At 46.2% G+C, this 20,832-nt stretch overlaps 1 protein-coding gene across 1 annotated transcript; it reads left to right on the forward strand.

Annotated features, from left to right (window-relative positions):
- The first annotated feature begins 2,402 nt into the window (after positions 1-2,402).
- UNG (uracil DNA glycosylase) lies at positions 2,403-9,887 on the forward strand. Its single transcript, XM_077835295.1, has 7 exons — positions 2,403-2,516; positions 3,217-3,429; positions 3,560-3,655; positions 4,138-4,235; positions 5,153-5,241; positions 7,204-7,382; positions 7,935-9,887. The coding sequence occupies exons 1-7, from the start codon at positions 2,421-2,423 to the stop codon at positions 8,073-8,075; spliced, it is 912 nt and encodes a 303-aa protein (XP_077691421.1). The 5' UTR covers positions 2,403-2,420; the 3' UTR covers positions 8,076-9,887.
- Positions 9,888-20,832: the final 10,945 nt, after the last annotated feature.

A 20,832-nucleotide genomic window follows, 5' to 3' on the forward strand; every position in this document is an offset into this window, starting at 1 on the left:
CCACCCTTGCTCAGCTCTCCCAGCCAAGCGCTTGTTGTGCTCTGCAAGGCTTGTAGCAAGGTCCCCTGGCACCACCTACTGGATCTTCTTGGAATCATTTATAAATGATTAGAAACCACTATCTGCCTGCTTACTGAATCCACCACATTATTTATATGCATCATAAGTGTACACAGCCCTGTTTAACAGGTGACTGGGCCGAACAATGTTATTTATTTTGTATGGCTTTGAGGGCTTCATATAAGGCTTTACTAAACTCAATGTCACTTTTATTGTAAAAAGAAAAGGAGGACTTGTGGCACCTTAGAGACTAACCAATTTATTTGAGCATGAGCTTTCGTGAGCTACAGCTCACTTCATCAGATGCATCCACAGTATGCATCCGATGAAGTGAACTGTAGCTATAGCTCATGAAAGCTTATGCTCAAATAAATTGGTTAGTCTCTAAGGTGCCACAAGTCCTCCTGTTCTTTTTGCGAATACAGACTAACACGGCTGTTACTCTGAAACCTACTTTTATTGTAATGTGTATAGCTTAGTAAACACTCATTATAGCACAGCTCCTAGTGTTCTGGCCTAGAAAATTTAAGGCTGCATTTCATGCATGCATTCCAGGATCCATGTCACGTGTGTGTTCACTCCTTTGCTAACAAAATGACCAAATGAGGGATTTATCCCACATCAGTTATATTATTAATCATTTTTATTAAAGTTGTGCCTGATGGCCAATCAAGAATGGGGCCCATAGTCAGGTGCTGTACAAACACAGAACAGTAAACAGTCCCTATGCCAAAGACCTAACAATCTAAACAGACCAGATAGATCCAGGGTGGGAAAAGGGGTAGAACACACCAGCGGAGTGAATGATGGGTTGTGGCAAATGCCATGTTAGTACCATATTTAAATTTATTTTATTTATTTATTTATTTTTTTATTTTTGGTGTAGGTGTACTTAGGAGGGGATCAGTTAAATGCAAAGGGGAGGGGGACAGGGCAGAAGAGGGGCATGCATGGAATGAAACTGAGGTGCAAGTGCTATTCACAGTTGTACTGACAGGGCCATGGTGTTCTGGACCCCTAGTGTCTTTGGCACAACTTAAGAGGCAGCCTGGTTTACTGCATAAGGAGATAGGCTGGGACTCAGAAGATGTAGGTTCTAGTCTTGGCTCTGCCACTGACTTGCTGGATGACCTTGGGTAAGTCACTTTCCTCTATTTAGAGTGTAAACTCAGGGTTGGCAGGGTCAGCATCTGTATAATACTTAGCACAATGAGGCCCTAATGTGTTGAGGTTACTAACCAGGTGCAGTCATATAAACAATAATAATTAACTTTAATTGTAATGCACACAAGTCCCTGTTGATTTTTTTCAGCTTCCTCCGACAGGATGAGTTACTTAGCATTTGTAAAGAGCTCTGAGGAACCTGTCATGTAAGAGTTATTTTATTTTGCTTGCCAAATAGCCCTTGTTCTGATCCATCAAAACCCACCTGTGTTGCACTGCACTGAAGCTATGGAGAGATGTGGTGGCCAGCCTCAAAGTGCCAATTTCTGAGTCTGAAAACAAGATCAGGGCAGGCTGGGAATGGACAAAGGCTGACTGCAAGAATAGAGGGGAGAAGTGTGCATGTTCGCTCTGCCTTCTTGGGACGACAAACCACACAAGCACAGCCAAAGCTTTCAACGGGCAGAACTAGCTTCTCCACTACTTGGGCAGTACCTTTGGAGTTGAGGCTCGTGTCCCCTCCTGGTGTCATCCCCCTGCTTTATTCAGGCCTATTCTTCCGTTTCTATCACAGCAGCACCCAAAGAGCTGTCAGGGTCAGGGCCCCATGGGGCTGGGCACTCTACGGGCCCTGCAGCCCACCTCTCCCGGATGCTGTCATTGCCCCCCTCACTGCTGCTTCCAACCCATCTGCCTGCGGGCCACACAGCACCTGGATTAGAGTGAAGCGGGGGTGAACCCCTCAGGAGAAGGGGGGTGCATGTGAGTGCCAGAGGGGAGTGTGGGGGGCAGGTGGGATACACACAGCAGGGGGGAGCAGGACAGACCCAAAGGTGGGCGGGGTGAGTCACTGAGCGTGGGCAGGGGGGTTAGATCCACACGGGAACTGGGAATGAAAACCAAGGCCTTCTACCCACGTGCGTGAGGGCTCTGAGGGGCGGGGGAAGAGACTGCCCTAATGCGCACGCGCTGACTGCGTCTAGGGTCCCTCTCCTGCACGTGCTACGCCCATGGCCCCCCCTCCCCGCGCATGCGCACTCGCTTGGCGCCAATTTCGGGCAGTCCTTCAGCCAGGCAGCCGCCGGCCACTGCCGCTGCCGGCTCCCGTGTGGGGAAGAGGCCGCCTGTCCTCGGCCGGCCGGACCGCCGCCGGGTCCCGTGTGTGGCCGGACCCGCGAAGCCCACCCGCCGCCAGCATGATCGGCCAGAAGACGCTGCACTCGTTCTTCCGCGCGGCGCCGCCGCCGCCGAGGAAGCGGGAGCGCTCCCCGGAGCAGGGCGGGGATGCTGAGGTACCGAGGGGCCGGGCGGGACCCGGGGGCAATCCGGACAGGCGAGGCGGCGAGCCCGGAGCACAATTCATTTAAAAGTCCCGCCGATCAAAGCGGCGCCGCTTTGGGGGATTGACCAATAGGAGGGCTCTCCGTGACCCACGGTCCAATGGGAGCGCAGAGTTGGGAGAGAGGTGGGGCCAGACAACTGGGCGGGACTTCGGTAGTCACTGGCCGGTAGGGAGCTGTTTTCTATTCTCCGTGTCCAATCGGAGGAGTGTGACTGGGCGGGGTTGATAACGCGGGGAGGTCAGTCGGCGGGCCTTCATAGCAAGGGGCCAATAAGGGGAGCGGTGGCCCTGCCAGCGCCCAATGAGGAACGGGAGGGCGCGGCTAGAGTGCCAGGTGCGCTTTCTGTGACTGAACATCCAATAGGAAGGGCGCTCCCATGGGGGAAACACGCGCTGTTTTCCCGCGAAGCAGCCACGTGTTTGCGCGGCGCAGGGAGCAGCTGTGACTTAGCCCCGCCCGAGCCCGGACGCTCCGGCCACAGTAGCTCGCCTGCGGTACCCCGGGGTGGCTGGGAGCGAGCTGCGCCCTCCCGGCCCGGCGCGCCCCTCCCTCCACCATGGGGCGGGCCTGCACCTGGTTTCTCCGCGCGGGGCAGGGCCGCCGCGTGCTGCGCCTCCCCTGTAGCAGTCTCTTGTGTCGCGACCGCCAGGCCAACTTCGCCAAAAAGCAGAAGCCGGTGGAAGATGAATCGGGGAAGGCCTCGCCCTGCTCCCCTCCGCTGAGCCCCGAGCAGCTGGAGCGGATCCGCAGGAACAAGGAGGCGGCTCTGCAGAGACTCGCTTCGCGGAGCGTCCCCGCGGGGTTCGGAGAGGGCTGGAGGCGGCCGCTGGTGGGGGAGTTCACTAAGCCCTACTTCTCCCAGGTGAGCGAGTGAGCGCGGGAGGCTTTGCCCGGGGGAGGAGCGTCTTGCTGCGGCAGCTCCTCTGTAGCTGGCCGGTGCCCGCCGCTCTCCCTTGCCTGTACTGACCGCGCACCACCCCTGCTTCCTCTAGCTAACGGCATTTGTAGCAGACGAGCGAAAACGTCACACCGTCTACCCACCGCCGCAGCAAGTCTTCACCTGGACGCAGATGTGCGACATCCGAGAGGTAAGTGTCCCTGGGGCGACCGCTGCAGTGCCGGGGAGAGAGTCGGGATTTGCCGCCTTCTGATGTTTTTGATAATAGGATGAAAGCTGCATTTGCAGTCAGGCTCCAGGATGCCACGCATGTGTTAGACTCTTCATGGTTTTCTCCCTGGAAAGTTTAGGATGTGCTTTAGGATGTGAACCCTCCTTTGTCTCCTGTAGCGTTTGTATACTTTGCCCCTGTTTTCTCATCTAGATACTGAAATACGGATTTATACATTGGTTATTTCCATCCATAGCTACAACATAATGCTCTTAAAAACTTTAGCTGTTTTCTTGGCCTCTTTTCCCCAGACCTTCCCCGTTTCTGCACTGCTTTCTTTCAGATGCAGCTTGGCTCTGATCTAGAAATTTTTGCTTTGTAGCAATATATTAAGTACTAGATATTTTGAAATATTAAGAAATATTGCTGGCTTATCAGTACTAATTTGTGTCTGTGTTCAGGTAAAGGTTGTCATCCTGGGACAAGATCCTTATCATGGACCCAGTCAAGCTCATGGACTCTGCTTTAGCGTCCAGAGACCTGTTCCACCTCCACCTAGGTATGGTTATGCTTTATCTGTTTAAAAATCTGCCACTGTTTACTAGGTAGGTTATCTATAAACATACAGCTGTTTGTGACTTTGCCTTTCTGACTGCCTTTGAGGTAATTGTTTTGTGATTTGCTGAAAAATTAATTTTATAACATATGACCCAGTATTTTTACTTGTTGGGGAGCAGAAAGGTATCAGAAGAGTGACTTGTATTGAATTTTAAGGTATATGCTTTGTGGGAAAGATCACCTTGATCAATGGGTCCATCAGTCCTCACAGAGAGAGCGCTAATCACAACGCATCATTCGTGTTGTTCTAGTCAGTCCTTCAGCCACCCGCTAAACAGGCTGTCTGTGGCACCAGACACCCAATTGGCATAGTGCACCACAGCCCAGAACCTCTGAGCGATCTGCCAGTCTCAGCCTCCTAAGTAGCTGGGATTACAGGCACGTACCACCGCACCCAGAGCTTTCTGGGAAAGAATTACTGCAAAAATAAATGGATGAATTCTAGATAGACTTCTGGCTCCTCCAAGGTGGTGATGTATTCCACAGATTTAGGCTCCAAACCTATGAAATTGGGTTTCCATGCAGATCGAGTTTTTTACCAGATCCAGTTATTTACTCAGGCCTCCATCCTGCAAATCTTTAAGCAGATGCTTAACTTTAAGCAGAAGTGTGGTCCCATTGCCTTCAGTAAGCATTTGCATAAAAGTTAGCAGGATCAGGGACTTGGTATAAATTAAAGGGAGAGGTGAAGAAAAGGACCTGTCATACACATCAGATGAGTATAACTTTCCTAAATGGGAGTTCAGTTTTTTAGTTCTTGGTAAAAGTTCCAATTGTAATATACACAATCATTAACTTGTCTGTTTGATAATTTCACAGAAATATTCTAAAAATCGCTTCCATTATTTTTGTTTGCAGTTTAGAAAATATTTACAAAGAGCTGTCTGCAGACATAGAAGATTTCACCCATCCCGGTCATGGAGATCTAACTGGGTGGGCCAAGCAAGGTAATCAATCCGTTCATCCTTCCTGGGCTCTTCATTTAGACTGTGTCTGTACTAGCACTTACGTTGGCAAAACTTTTGTCGCTCAGGGGTGTAAAAAACCACCCCTCTGAGCAGCATAAGTAGTGCTGGCATAAGCGCTCTTGTGCACAGGGTTCTGTCTGCGGGAGATGCTCTGCTGTTGACATAGCTACCGTCGCTCGTTGAGCTGGTTTCATTGTTTCGAAGGGAGAGCTCTCTCCTGTCAGCATAACGCGGCTCTGAGTGCTCTTACAGCAACACAGCTCTATCAGCACAGCTGTGCCGCTGTAAGCTTTTAAGTGTAGATGTGGCCTAAGTGGGGATCTTCCTCCTCAGTGAGTAGGTTGTAGTAGCAATGCTAATCGAGCTCGGGGGCGGGGCAAACTTTTTGTCCTCAGGGCTGCATCGGGTTTTGGAAGTTGTATGGAGCGCCTGTTAGAGGAGGGGGGCGTGGCCCGGTCCCCACCCCCTATCCACCCCCCTGATGGCCCCCCACAGGACTCCTACCCCATCTAAACCTTCCTGTTCCCTGGTGGACCCTCTGGGACCCCTGCTTTATCCACCCCTCCCTGTCCCCTGACTGCCCCCAGAACCCCTGCTCCTGACTGCCCCCTGCTGCTCCATCCATCCCCCCCAGTCCCTGTCCCCTGACTGCCACCGGAACCCCTGTCCCTCATTGCCCCCTGCCGCCCCATCCAACCCCCCCCTTCTTAACTGTCCCCCCCCAGGACCCCTGCTCCCATTCAACTCCCTTGCCTTCTTTCCAAACCCTGCCCCCTTACCACGCTGCCTAGAGCACCGGCGGCTGGCGTTGCGGCTGCACCAGGTCAGGCCGGGCTCTGCAGCTGCACTGCCCCAGGAGCTCACTGCTTTGCCGTCCGGAGCATTGTGCCGGCAGAGCAGTGAGCTGAGGCTGTGTGGGGAGGGGGAACAACAGGGGAAGGGTTGGGGGCCAGCCTCCCAGGCCAGGAGCTCAGGGGCTGGGCAGGAGGGTCCCACGGGCCGTAGTTTGCCCACCCCTGATCTATTGGTACTTTCCAAACTACTTGGCTGAGATTTATTAAAAGGAGCCATTTAAAAACCCCAGCCTTTTAATGTTCGTAAAGCGGGTAAATAATACTGAGTCGAAGCATGTAAAAAGTGAGCGTGTGCTTATGCACAGCTTAACCATGTCAGCCTTGGCCTTACACCAAATAATTGTCTTCATGTTCTCCCGACAAAGCACATGTGCAATGTGCTGGCCTTTTTAACAAAGATAAGAGTTTAAAATTTTTCTTGGGGTATATTCTCTGTAATAACTCTGGCAAAATTCTATTTGCCTGGGGAATAGCTTTGAGGAGTGAGTGAAATAGCATCCTTTTTATTTATTTATTTATTTAATTTCAGTTTTTGGTTTTTTGGTTTTTTTTAATTGGGCTTGGCTGCTGTGTAGTTGCCGAGGGAGGTGGTGGAATCTCCATCATTGGGGATTTTTAAGAGCAGATTGGAGCAACACCTGCCAGGGCTGGTCTAGATAATACTTAGTCCTGCCATGAGTGCAGAGGACTGGACTAGATGACCTCTCGAGGTCCCTTCCAGTCCTATGATTTAATGCTACTGACTCAGCATTATAGTGGTAAATCTGTTTATGCGGGCATGCTGTAATTTTAAAGGAAAACTCCATTAAAGCACTATTAACTTACAGGAACTATATTTAGCCCCTAAATGGGTCTGTTTCTTAAATGGGTTTCTTAGTGACTTATTTTCTCCCTGCTTCGACAAATGGATTGTTTGAAAACTTTGTACTGGTATCTCTTATTGATAGTTTCCCGTGAACAAAAGATTAAATGATTTTTTTTTACCATTGCAGATCCAGCAAAAGACTGGAAGAGAGCTTACTACTTTGTAAACTAATTCATGTATTCTCTGTCCACACTGATATGTTCATGTCTTGTTTGTGATTAGGAGTACTTTTGCTCAATGCTGTCCTCACAGTCCGAGCACACCAACCTAATTCACACAAGGACAAAGGCTGGGAACAATTCACTGATGCAGTGGTGTCCTGGCTAAACAATAATTTGGATGGACTTGTCTTCATGTTGTGGGGAGCGTATGCACAGAAGAAAGGCAGCTCTATTGACAGGGTATGGTTTAATTATTCCATCTTTCTAGAAGTCCTATTGCTTCTTGCTTCACTTGGGACATTTTGGTAGGATGCCATCCACAGGGGGCTTTTGGTCATAAGTGGAAAAACTGGTTGCTACTGCCTACTATTAAACTAAAAAGGCAAGTAGACAGTTAAGGGTCTCAAGTTCACTGTCCACTGTGAGTGTCCACTTCTGTCACCTCTTTTTGTTCCAAGAATGCTTATCCTCTAGGAACAAGAACAATCAGTGTGGAAGAAGATAAGATACTGTTGTGTGAAGAGCCTCAACATTACGATGTGTAGTTCATCTCCCCTAGGAAACTTCCCAGAACATCTTACACTTTGTTGCTGTTTGTTAGAAATGCAGCCAATTATTGACTGCAGAAAGCCTGGGCTTCATGGCAAACCTATGTGCTCTTGTTTTTAACTCGAATAATGAAAAGATACTTGCAATTTCATTTCTGTATTTGATAATAGCACAGATGAGCAACCTCCATCTAGGATCTGAAAACCTGCAAAATTTCTCATTCTTATCTCTAACTTCTTCCAGAAACGTCACCATATTCTACAGACTGTCCATCCCTCGCCTCTCTCTGTGCACAGAGGGTTCTTCGGTTGTCGGCATTTCTCTAAAACCAATGAACTGCTGAAGAAGTCTGGCAAGAAGCCCATTGACTGGAAAGCACTCTGAGCTACAAACATGAACTGGGGAGTGTAACCTGAAATAGCCCTTCTATCAAGGATCATCCCATTCTTGAAAAATTGGGCTGGCATGAGAATTATTCTTTACACTTGGTCTAACTGAAAAACAAAATGGCCTACTTTGCAGAAGTGCTACCTTTTAAGTATCTTTCTTTTTTACATACTGTATATGTTAAAGGGGAAAACTAGAGTTTGATGTAAAGAATAATGAAACTTCTAGGTTGTCAAAAAATTTTAAGCTAAAATCTGTTTAGCCTGTTCTCAAACCAAAAACCATGTCTGTTCTTTGCTCAAATGGAACTATATAGGGAATTCTCATATTGAGTTAAACTTATACGAAATTCAGTTTTTGTGAGCACCCTTTTATGGTTAGTGAAACACATCTTATTTGCTATTTTCTCCCCTGTATTTACCCAAACATAAAATCTAGATTTAAACATGAGGGGGAAAATGGAAGCACCTTTATACTCTTACAGCAAAAAAGCTAGTTACTGTTTGTTCTGCTAAAGATCTGTTTAACCCAGTTTAATTTTCCAGATATCAATTGTTTTCTATCAGGCAGCTGGACTAGATGTGTGGTGTTACTGAACATGCCTTTGAACTCCCTGAGGATTTCAGGGCTAATATCCCAGACAATTGGGGAAGTTGTGACCAATATTAGTGATGTTTCTCTTTTTCATATGCAAAGTACTTTGATCGTATTAAACTCACCATAAAGTTCCATTGGGCATATAACACCTCCTTCTAACTACCACAACAGCCTGACTTCCAGAAGACGTATTCTCATGTTATTTAGTTATGTGTCTTTTGTCACCTGCATATGTACCTGCTGATGACAGATGAACTTCAAGGTGATCCTTCAGAATGGTATTAGAACATTTCATGTCACTCTTCAACATGTTTGAATGTACAGTAAAATCAGGACACCTCAGATGTAGAATTGGTTCTGTGCATTTCATAGTCATGAATGAACAGAATTGTCTTTATTTCACTTTTTTGAACCTCCTCTCCTCCAGTGTGTACCTTTCTTCCACCAGTAATTACAGTTTTGCTTTCATTCAGAGCTGGTCTGAAGTTGGAGGTGCCTAGCATCTCTAAAGTTACGGAGTTCCTTCTTCTGAAAAGATACATCTGTTCTTTAGCACATCACAAGGGGGAGCAATCTTGTTCATAGTCCCTGTTTGGCATCTGGTTAGATTGTGCAAACCTATTTCTCATGCCATACTGATCCAGCAATATTTGCTCAGTTGGAATTCCCATTGAAAACAATAGAAGTTTTGCCTGAGTAAGATCTACAGGAGTTGGGTCAACTACTTCAAAGTGGATTATTGCCTTTTATTTTTTTATTTTCAGTATGTTGCAAACTGCAGTATGGAAGTGACAGTGAGCAAAATGTCCCTGGAGAAAAGGATCTGTTTGCCACCGTGATGGCTGGCTCCAATAGAAATTGAAGACCTCATTCTGCTCCCACAAAGTTGGTGACAGAACTCCCCCTGATGTCAATGGGAGCAAGGTGGGGCCTTGATGACATTCTAGGATTTCAGATCTAGCTCTGAATTAATTGATTATTTTCTATTAACTGTCACTGAGTAGAGAAAAAGTTTAGTGTATCCCCTCTGTGAAACTGCATTCTTATTTTGTACTATACTAGTACATTTTACACTAGTACCTATGTATGGAGAAGCCATTTCTGAATCTTTGTCCCAGTAGGTAACACTAGTACAAAAGAAAAGATTCTATGTTTTCTATAGATACTGTTTAACCAGGGTGTTGTTTTTAAATAAAAATTCTACTTTCTTTATGCTATTGTGCTGGAATCATTTACTTAGCGTCCCCCGTGTTAAGTTCCTCTTATCATAAATGTTTTCTCAAAGATTACTATGTTTAATATGAATTTTTTTTTGGAAAACGGTCTACAGCACACTGTTTTCCAAAAAAAATTCATATTAAACATAGTAATCTTTGAACTTGAACTCTTACTCCTACTTCTCCATCCTACTTTGTTTTCACAGACCTGTTTTTTCCCCTCAAAATATTCTTTTGTACTTCTAAATTCTGTAATTCAAATTAAAATAAAACCTAGTAGCTCACCTCATCTAAATCTTCCTTCTACTCTAAGAGTCACATAGAATACAGACTACCATGGCTGTTAGTCAAAGACCATTATCACTTGTTTCCTTCTCCAGAATGCTTTACATGTGCAAGGTTTACACCTTTCACCAAAATGGGCCTCGATAGTATCCTTCAATAATTAGGCCATTCTCTTAGTCCATTCAGCAGTCCGTAGACAACATTCCCTAGGGCCCCTAGTGGAGAATATTAGACTACACAACGTGGCCCCTGGCCTTAAGTCTGGTGTAGGGAACTTTTAGGGGCATTTGTACAATTCCAGTGGAACTATTTCCAGTGTTTTATATGCTCTTACTGTGGTTGGAATTTCCAGCAGCTCCAGGCTTGGAGGAGGCATGGAGCTGGTTACTCTGCAAACGGGCTAGCGTGTCAAACATAGACGTCGCCTTGCAATGCTCTAGGTTTGGTTTCCTTTTAAAAAGCTCTGAGACCTTAGGAGGAAAGCCGGGAGCGTATCGGAGTGATCTGGGCTCAAAACGAAATGCAAACAGACTTGGATCCGAGTGTCTAGACTTGTTTTCACACCTCCGGGGTAGCCGTTGTGCCTGAACTCCCCAGCGCCGTGCTGGCCTCACGGAGACGCGGCAAGCGCCGGCAGGGAGCCGCACGGGGCACACGCGGGGCCGCATCTCCCGGAGGTGCGAGGGGGCCGTAGGCAGGCTCACAGCCCCGAGCCTTTCCGCGCTGGGCCTTTGCAAACGCGAATTCCGCGCACGGGCGCGGGGACCGGCCGCAAACAAAACCGCGCCCCGGGCCAGGCCCGAGCGGAGCCGCTTTGCTGCCCGGGGCGCCGCCGGGCAAGAGCCGCGGGCTGAGCCCCGAGCTCCCCCCACCCCCAGGAGCCAGCACGGCGGCGCCCGGGCTCACGCGACGTCAGGGGGCGCGCGGGGGCGGGGGATCCCTTCGCGCCCCCCCCCCCGGAGCCCGGCCTCGGTTGCCATGGCAGCCGGCCGCTTGTGAGGTGCGGCCTGGCCTCCTCCCAGGCGCGGGGCGCTGCCCCCGCTGCGGGGTCCCCCGGGCGGCGCGTCCTCCCCAGGCCCCGCGGGCAGGGTGGGGCGCGGGCTGCCGCTACTCCCCCGCCCCGTGCTACCCTCACCCCGGGGGGGCGGGTCTGGCCCCGGCACGCAGCCGCTGCCGCCGCCGCAGCCGCCTTCCCTGGGCAGGTGAGCCAGGCCCAAGGTCTCCCTGCGCGGCCTGAGGGGGGTCCGCCAAGCGGTCGTTGGCCAGGGACCTGCCAAGCCCCCTGCTCCTCAGAGCTGCTCCCCCAGAGCTGCTGCTGCCCCCCCCTCCACCTCGGCCTGAGGTGGTTTCCATCACATGCAGGGTTTACAGCTCGGGGGCTCCGCGCCCCCCCACTACCCACACTGTTCCAGCCCCCCCCTCCCCCGTACTCCCCCTTTCCTTTGAAACCGGGACCTGCCCCATGGCCAGCGCGGGGTGAGCCCCAGGGAGAACCAGGCGGGTTGGTGGCTGCTGCTGCTGGACGTGTCTGGTGTTTCAGTTTTATTTCCAAAGCCCCCCGAGGGACCCCGGCGCGGGGAGGGCAATGCACCGCACCCGGGGGAGGCACGAAGCTAGAGGCCAGGGAGCTCCCTTCACCGTGGGCTTTCTGGGGCAAGGCTGGATTAATATGCAACCTGCTGTCACCGGTGGGCTTGTGAACCAGGCTGTCCAGAGTTAACCCCTAAGTGCGCAGCGCGACAAAAGGGGGGAGTTCAGAGAGCGGTGAGGCATTGATTTTGTGAGAGGAAAGCAAAGCAGCAGGAACCTCTCCACCCTGGCCACGGGTCTTTGAACAAGATAACTTCAGGGTTTTCTTGCCTGTTACTTGCACTGTGATCTGTCACTCCTCGCTTAGGGGTTATGGAAGAGCGTTTATTGTTTAACTTCCCACTGACATACCAAGCTTGATTTATTCTTTTTTTTTTTTTTTTTTTTTTGTAGAAGGGTGGGTGAACTGAGTGGTGAGAGGCCTAGGAGCAGTGGCTTGTACTCCCTTCCAGCTCTGAAAATGTATCTCCGGCCTAGTTTGCATCACAGTCCTGCTCCTCTAATCCTGGGCCTCTCTTCAGGGACTTGTGGTTTTGATAATGTGGCTTAAACAAGGATTAGGATGATACCTTCGGACTCTCTCTCCTCTGTGATCTAAAACAAGATTTTGTCCTTCATACCTTGTTAAAAGCCTTTGATTAGCTACAGTTTATTTTCCTTGCTTAGAAAGGCAATGACGGTTGTGTGGATTTATTTCTCCTTATCACATCCTGAGATAAACAGAGAAACTTTAATGGAAATTCAGCTCCCAAGAAGATTAGACCTCCCTGCTGTGTGTTACAAACTTTTCTTTCCAGACAGCAGGCTATTTCTGTCCCAAAAGAAAGCAACAGCTGTCAGGTACCATAGTAAATTAACCGCTAGAGGGAGAGTTTGGAATCCCAAAAGTGCAGTGAAAAATTGCACAAGAAGCTGAAGTTGGCTCCTTAACCATGGTCCAGCCCCTTATTCAAAGGCCAAAATTACAAATTAAAATTTACAAATACATCAGTGTAAGATTAAATTTTTAGCAATTTCATCAAATTAATAAGATTGAATCTGATAAAAATTCAGTTTCTAATTAATTAATTATTTATTGATTAAAAATCCAGTAAGGAGCTGGCTTTTGATTGGCTGTAAATGACAAACTAAGTTTTGGGTCACCTGAAGTAATGTGTCCCTGTGACCGACAGACTCTTCTGAAGGAGCAAGGAGATGGCACTTGTTAAACTGAAGCTTTGTTCTTGAGCAGCATGCCTCCACCTTTCTTCTATATTTTACACAAGACTTGAATAAGGAGCTGGGTTTTGACTGACTGTATGTGCCAAAATGTGTCTCAGGTCACCCCAAGTGAGGTGTCCCCAGGTCTGTCAGATTGTTGTGAAGGAGCTTGTATAGTAGTAGGATCAGCATAACACTGGGACATTCACTTGCTGACCCAAAGCTTTGTTCTTGAGCAGTGTGGAGTGATCTATGATGTGCCCACCCCACTTCCATTTTGTACACAGGACTTGAATAAGGAACTGGGTTCTGACAGATTGTATGTGACAAAAAAGCTTCAGGTTAACCCAAGTGACACATCACTACGACCATTATTTTGTTATGAAGAGCTGGGGATATGCCACTCCCAGAGGTGAACTTTTATTTCTGGTCTGACAAATGTATTACCCCAATTTTTATTTTGCGTCTTAACTAATAAGAAAAATGCAGTATGCAATATGCATGTAAAAAATCAACAAAAGCAGTATTTGGCAAATTTGCTGCAAATGCAGTTGTAATGTTTTCACAGAAATTGTATGATGGTTAGAAATGAAGTCTATGGGAACTTTTGGTTTGTTGTTACATGAGTTAAGGACAGGAAAACTGGCTAAACTGATAGAACCGTGTTTAATTGTGTGACAGATATAAACACATGGTTTATGGTCAGTGTTATGTCTTGTGCTCATTATGTAACAAAAATAATAAGGGGACACTGCTTGGGCACCATTGACTCCCAAATAATCATCTTTACTAACTCTATGCAAAAATACAAGGCCTAGTTGAATGCACACTGCTGCTCTGAGTGGTTTCTGATGGCTTCTAAAACATAGAAAACGGAGTACCACAAGAGTGCTCACAAACTACTTAAATGAATACTACCATATTCTTATATACTACAATTACTGAACCTGCTAGTGTCTTTAGTATTGCTCTGAGATTTGTACAACACTGATGTGTCTTAGTGCACTTTAACAGAATTTGGATAACTCTTTTTGGTGGCTAGAATATTACCACCTTTCCTTTTTAATTCCATCGTAGAAATGCCAGCCTTAAATTTGATTAAACATGTGGAAACATACAAAATGCTTCCTGGTGTTGTATGTTATCTCAACAACTTTGTACCTATAATGACAACAGCTTTGCTTTAATAAACTCTGTTGTTTATGCAAATAATTTTGATGACTTCTGTTGAACTAAGCAATATTTAAACCATTATTTTAAATATTAATGATTTATTCAAGTTTCATGTAAAAGAGCTACAGAGAGGACAGATGAAGGATTTTTCGGGGGTTGGGGGCATGTCATTTTTGTCTGAATAGTCAGTGAGTGGTGTTTGAAAAGAGGCAGGTCATTGCTTTAAGAGGATTCCACCAAAATGCATCTTGTTTTCTTTCAGTTTATTTCCTGTGATGCACAGAAAGATGCAGGGATCACGATTAATGAAATGACATGTACTCAGTTGATGCAATCCATTGCACTTGTTTACTTTGACTATGAAATTATAAAATAAGCAAAGAAGTCATTTATTATAATAAAAAAAATTTACCTGAGCAGTTGTTGGTGCTGATCACCGGTGACCCCTATATTTAAGCATTCCAAAGGATTTGCATGCTGAGACCCTGTTTTGCATAGAAGGGAAGTTTCTTCATAAATTTCTGCGTAGAATTGCTGCATAATGTGGTGCTGTCTGCCTCTTCATAAGGAGGCTTTTATGGTCTGTACACAACCAGCTACTGCACTAAACTTCCAAGTGGAGAGGAAAACTTCGACAAAGTTGTGTGTGCAAAAGGACCAGTAATGGGGTTTCATAGACTGAGAGATTTTCAGGCCAGAGGGGACCATCTAGTCTGACTTCCTGTATGTTACCAGCAAATTTCATCCAGTTGTTACCCTTGTTGCTGGGCTCAAAACAGCTTCTGTTTGACTAAAATATATCTTCTATAATGCCAAGTATCAGAGGGGTAGCCAAGTTAGTCTGTATCCACAAAAACAACAAGGAGTCCAGTGGCACCTTAAAGACTAACAGAATTATTTGGGCATAAGCTTTCGTGGTTAAAAAAACCCCACTTCTTCACTTTTTGTGGGGTTTTTTTACCCACGAAAGCTTATGCCCAAATAAATCTGTTAGTCTTTAAGGTGCCACCGGACTCCGCATTGTTCTTCTAGAATGGCATCCACTTGATTTGGAGACCTCAAGAGACGAAGAATTCATCACTCCCCTTGGTAGTCTGTTACAATGGTTAATCACCCTCACTGTTAAAGATTTGTGCCTAATTTCTAACTTGACTTTGTCTGGCTTCAGCTTCCAGCCATTGGTTCTTGTTCTGCCTTTCTCTGCTAGATGAAAAGCCCTTTGGTGCCTGCTCTTTGTCCACATGAAGGTACTTACACACTTTAATCAAATCTTCTTTTTGATAAGCTACGCAGATTGACCTCTGTAAATCTGTCACTATAAAGCATTTCCTCCAGCCCTCGAACCATTTCTGTGACTCTTTTCTGTGCTCTCTCCAATTTTTCAACATCCTTTTTTAAAATGTGGACACCAGAAGTGGATGCAGTAGTCCCTTCCAGCCTGACATTCTATGATTCTGTGATACTTCTAGTTGAGTTGAATGTCTCCTGGCTCTCTCCCTTCTTGGTCTCAAATCACCTGTCCACTTCTTTGGTTTGTACTCTCACTAATTCCCTTATTGATGATCCCTTCCCTTGTGGTGTCTGTGACCATGATTTCCAAATCTGGTTGTCCAAGTCTTTGTTTTCTTGGCTGCTGCACAATGTGGCAACTCATGCTTCCAGACCACGTCTTCTCCTCCAGGAAGGTTCCCAGCTTGCATTTTCTATACTAGAAATCTATTCTGTCTTCCAGCAGAGAGGAGAACATAGTACATTCAAAGCAGGTCGCAGCAGTTTGTTCATTCATCATCCATATCTGCTACCTCTGGTGCAGAACTATACCTACAACAGGAACAGCCTGTCTGCCACTCCTGTTGACCTGGCAATTGGCTTGTATACAAGCCTCACTGCTCAGCTTCCTTCCTTGGAAACAGGGAGGGAATAACCACTTAGAGACTTCAAACACTGGTTCTGTTCGAAGGGTCCCAGCAACAAAGCTCTCTTTGAGACACAAACAAACCTGACTCAGCTGGTCAATTCAGGGGCCCACAGCCGGGGGCGCACACAACATTCTGTGGAGAATAAACAGATGGAACAACGCAACACTTGCTAAGTCCCTCTCCCTGCAAGCATAGGATGCACAGCTTCATCCTCTGAACCTCTCCTTTTGCCCCGCTAAAGGATGTCTGTGCATCTGGAGGGTGAGAAGGACTTGTGACAAGGACCACAGTTTTTCACAAAGAAAATGTTTCAAGTCAGGGAGTTCCATGCCTCAGCTAGGTCAGAATGGTCCTACTGTCAAACTCTGGTTCCTTATTCAGAATGGAAGTGGGGTGGGGGTGTGCTATTTGGCAGGCGATTGCACAGGAGCACAGCTTTAGTTCACGGAAAGACTTATTCACTGGTTGTGGAGACATGTCACTTGGGGTGACCTGAGACTCCTTTTGTCCCAGTCAGTAGGTCAGTCAAAACCCTCCTCCTTTGCCCGATTGGGATTGGGATGGGGGTGTGACATGTGGCAGCATATTGCTCAAGAATGAAGATTCGGGTGGGGGAGTTAACATTTCCCAGCTCCTTCAGAACAGTCTGATGGTTGAGGAGGACTGTGGCTTTGGGTGACCTGAGACCTGTTTAATCACCTACAGTCTGTCAAAAAACAGCACCTTATTCAAACTCTATGCCCAATATGGAATTGGGATGAGGGTGTGACATGTGGCAGCCCATTGTGCAGGAACGAAGCTTTGGGTTGGTGAGTGGCATGTCCTGGCACCTTCAGAACAGTCTGTCAGTCACAAGGATGTGTCGCTTGGGGTCATCCAAAACTCTTTTTCTCACAAACAGCCAGTCAAAACCCAGCTCCTTATTTGGTTATTTAATAAATAATTAAGTAATCTGTAACTAAAATTTTTATCACATTCAATCATTAATTTGGTGACCTTTTCTAAAAATTTAATCCTACATTAATGCATTTTTAAATAATTTTGGACTTTGAGTAAGGAACTGGGAACCACAAATAAGGGGCTGATACCAAGAATAAGAAACCTACTTCAGCTTTAAATTGTAGTATATATATTTGTGTAGAAGCCTTGCACGATTAGTAACCAACTAATTTCTTCCACAGAACTATGGGCTTTGATCAAATAATTTTTTTAATGTGAAGTCAATCTATAAAACAAAAAAAATGAGGTGGGAGTTTTTGGATTGGACAGTGTTAGGGCTCTGAGTAAATGAAGGCAGAAAAATCTTGGGTTAATAGCCATGCAAAAGAAACTCCTTTTGTTTACTGGAAGTGGACCTTCTACATGTATGTTGTCTTTTTAATATGCTACACCTACCAATAACTCTAGATGGCTAGATGCAGAATCCAAATTGAAATCAGTTCATGACCTGATCTGACTTCTCCTGGAACAATAGTAAATAGACCCATATGCACACACAAAAATAAGACCAAACATAGGTCTTGGTCTTATAATTTTAATTAAATGTTAATCATTAAAAGAATTAGATATCTTCAGCTTTTAATTCTGCTGTACTCTGCCATAGGATAGCTACAAATGATTTTATGCACAGTGCCAGTTTTACTTATTTTCAGGACTTTTGTGTGTGTGTTTTTAATTAAAACTTTCCACTATGGATCAATCTCCCCCTATTTGTTTATATAATTTTAGAGCAGGCTGACACAAAAAATGTTTGTGCTGAGCACACAGCATTAAGCAGTTGTTCATTTTGCATCACTGGGTGACCTTTGTCCCACATAAATCTAATCCCATTTTGGTATGTGTCAGAATAACTTGTAGCTGCTCTCCACATGCTTGATGTGGAGTCATTGTTGGCCTTTTTTTTTTTAAACGTGGCTTCGGTAAAAGTTTCTCAAGCAGAACGACTGAAGGGATTTTATTTAATATCAATGTCGCAAGTAAGATGAGCAATTTAATTTAGGGAAACTGCATGAAATGTGAAACCATGCAAAGAACGCAGGTGACATTTGGTGTCTTTAACCCCATAAGGCCTCTGCTGATTGGAAATACCAGCAGCCATGGGTAGGTTACCAAAATAATCCTCTATGTGCATATGGCTTTGGTTAGATGGGCTGTTCGGTGTGAGCCATGCATTACGAAAGTAGTTTGGGTTTTCTGTTGCATGTTTTCAGATCATTCTAGTTCTGGAGATACTTAGATATCTAGCCTGGCTTTGAATTTCAAACAAACCATGGAAAATTGGGAATCCGTTAAGGTAAACTTTGTGTTAGGAAGCATAGCAAGTGCCTAAGTATATATATTGCTGCACTGTCTGTCATTCTTACCAGAGGATTATTAACTCTCTTCAGTTGGTTAAATGCTAATAAGCTTCTTTTGTACAGCCGGGATTGGTTATAATCTAAAATTTATGTTCATCACAGTCACCACTGCCAAATACAGTCTCCGATGCTCAACCTCTAGTTCAGTAGCCTGACAAGGTACAATAAATATTTAGTCTTCAAGAACTGTGTAATGCTGAAAGCAGAGTCTGGCAGTCATGAAACAAAGGGCATGTGTGAAGATCCAGAGACCAGATAGGATGGTAAGTGGCTTAATTGTAATGGAACTAATATTGCTATTTAAAAATTAATATGGCTAATGTGGAAATAGAAGCAGATCTGTGCAGGGAGATAATGTGATTGTTTGCCAGTGTGGGTTGTATCTGGCTTCTTGGAATCCTATGGTCATGAAGAAGAACTGATAATGGGGCTGGATGTTCCTTACTTGGATCTAAACTGAGCAGTATAAATTACGACCTTATTTAAAAAGAAAAGGAGGACTTGTGGCACATTGGAGACTAACAAATTTATTTGAGCACAAGGTTTTGTGAGCTACAGCTCACTTCATCGGATGCTGTAGCTCACGAAAGCTTATGCTCAAATAAATTTGTTAGTCTCTAAGGTGCCACAAGTACTCCTTTTCTTTTTGCGCATACAGACTAACATGGCTGCTACTCTGAAACCTGACCTTATTTAAATGGATTATGTTACTCTGAACTCTTACAAAAGCTGTTTGAAGATCAAATACTGAATGTTTTAAATGCTATGTAGAGTTTTGAAAGCCCAGGTCTGAATATAAAAACTGCTTACTTTTAAAGTGACATCCTAAATGTTGCATTGGTATGTTTTTTCAGCTGTTGATTGTAATAGTCTTCTAGCTGTTACAATGGGTGCATTTGTTTTCTGCCCCTTAAGGCCCAGATCCTGCAAACGCTGTGTACATGCTTACTGTTGCTACTGAAATAATGAGACTACTCATGGAATTTATTTATTTAGCTTTAGATAAAAAGAATCCAAGGCTCTAAGTGCCATAAGACATCATCAATAATCCAGTAATATCTCAGCACCATTAAAATAATGATTTCAACAAAAACTCAGCTAGACAATCATGTATAGCAGTGATTCCCAAACTTGTTCCGCTGCTTGTGTAGGGAAAGCCCCTGGCGGGCCGGGCCGGTTTGTTTACCTGCTGCGTCTGCAGGTTCGGCCAAACGCGGCTCCCACTGGCCGCGGTTCGCTGCTCCAGGCCAATGGAAGCTGCTGGAAGCGGCGGCCAGTGTGTCCCTCGGCCCACACCGCTTCCAGCAGCTCCCACTGGGCTGGAGCAGCGAACTGCGGCCAGTGGGAGCTGCGATCGGCCAAACCTGCAGACGCGGCAGGTAAACAAACCGGCCCAGCCCGCCAGGGGCTTTCCGTGCACAAACGGCGGAACAAGTTCGGGAACCACAGATGTATAGAAATGCCTTTCCACCCCTTCATTGTTGGGAACAGCATGCCTGCTGCCCTCTCCAAAAACCAACCAAACAGGTGGCTTTAGCCAGCATGCGCAGAAGGTCACCAAATTTGGGCTACATTGGACCAAATGGGGGAGAAGTTCCAGACTCCTGGAGCCCTTGTAGGGTAGCTGGCAATCTACTTCTCCTTCTCTTTTGGAGCGAGAGAGATTCAGCTCAAGTGTCCCTGCTAACCACAGCTGTGAGTGTTCCCTTATTACATGTGTTAACTACTTATGCAAAACAATTTGTTCCACTTTGTAGTTAGCTGTGGCACTCTTGAGTACCTTTCCCAGCCCTGAAAAAGAGTTCTGTCGAAAGGTTATCTCTCTCACCAACAGAAGCTGGTCCAATAAAAGATATTATCTCACCCACCTTGTGTCTCTAGTATCTCGGGACCAATATGGCTCTAGCAACGCTGCAGACCATAGCTATGGCAGCCTGGCCTGGGGAGAGGGGTGGTTGCTCAGGTAGGTTTGTGCAGGCCATTTAGGGCTCTATAGGTCATAAACAACACCTTAAAGTCCATCTGAAGATGGATGGGCAGCCAGTGCTGATCCAGGAGCACTGGTGACACATGCAGCGGTGTCTCAACGGGAGCAGTCTGTACTGACTTCGTGTCCAAATGATTCTGATGCTGCTTAGCCCCATGTAGAGTGCATTGCCGTAGTCTAATTTTGAGGTAACAAAGGCATGGGTGACAATGGCAAGGTCAGTATCCAAAAGGAAAGGTCACAACCTCCTATCCAGGTGGTAAAAAGCTGGTTGGATTCCTGCTGTGATATGGCCGTCAAACAGCAAGTCGGGGTCTAAAATCACTCCGAAGTTGTGAACCCTAGTAACTCATGATGGACATGCTCCCTCAGTCTAAAGGACTGAGATTACCTCTGCCATCTCCTCTGGCTGCTTCCCCTAGCCCACCA

This window comes from Eretmochelys imbricata, chromosome 15, assembly GCF_965152235.1.
Source record: "Eretmochelys imbricata isolate rEreImb1 chromosome 15, rEreImb1.hap1, whole genome shotgun sequence".
Classification (NCBI taxonomy): Eukaryota; Metazoa; Chordata; order Testudines; family Cheloniidae; genus Eretmochelys; species Eretmochelys imbricata.

What these genes read in the sequence shown, in the direction of transcription:
- UNG (XM_077835295.1), top strand. Translation starts at nt 2,421, where the DNA reads ATGATCGGCCAGAAGACGCTGCACTCGTTCTTCCGCGCGGCGCCGCCG. An exon ending in AGCAGGGCGGGGATGCTGAG is followed by an intron (nt 2,517 to 3,216) that starts GTACCGAGGGGC and finishes CGCGACCGCCAG; the next exon opens with GCCAACTTCGCCAAAAAGCA. An exon ending in AAGGCAGCTCTATTGACAGG is followed by an intron (nt 7,383 to 7,934) that starts GTATGGTTTAAT and finishes AACTTCTTCCAG; the next exon opens with AAACGTCACCATATTCTACA.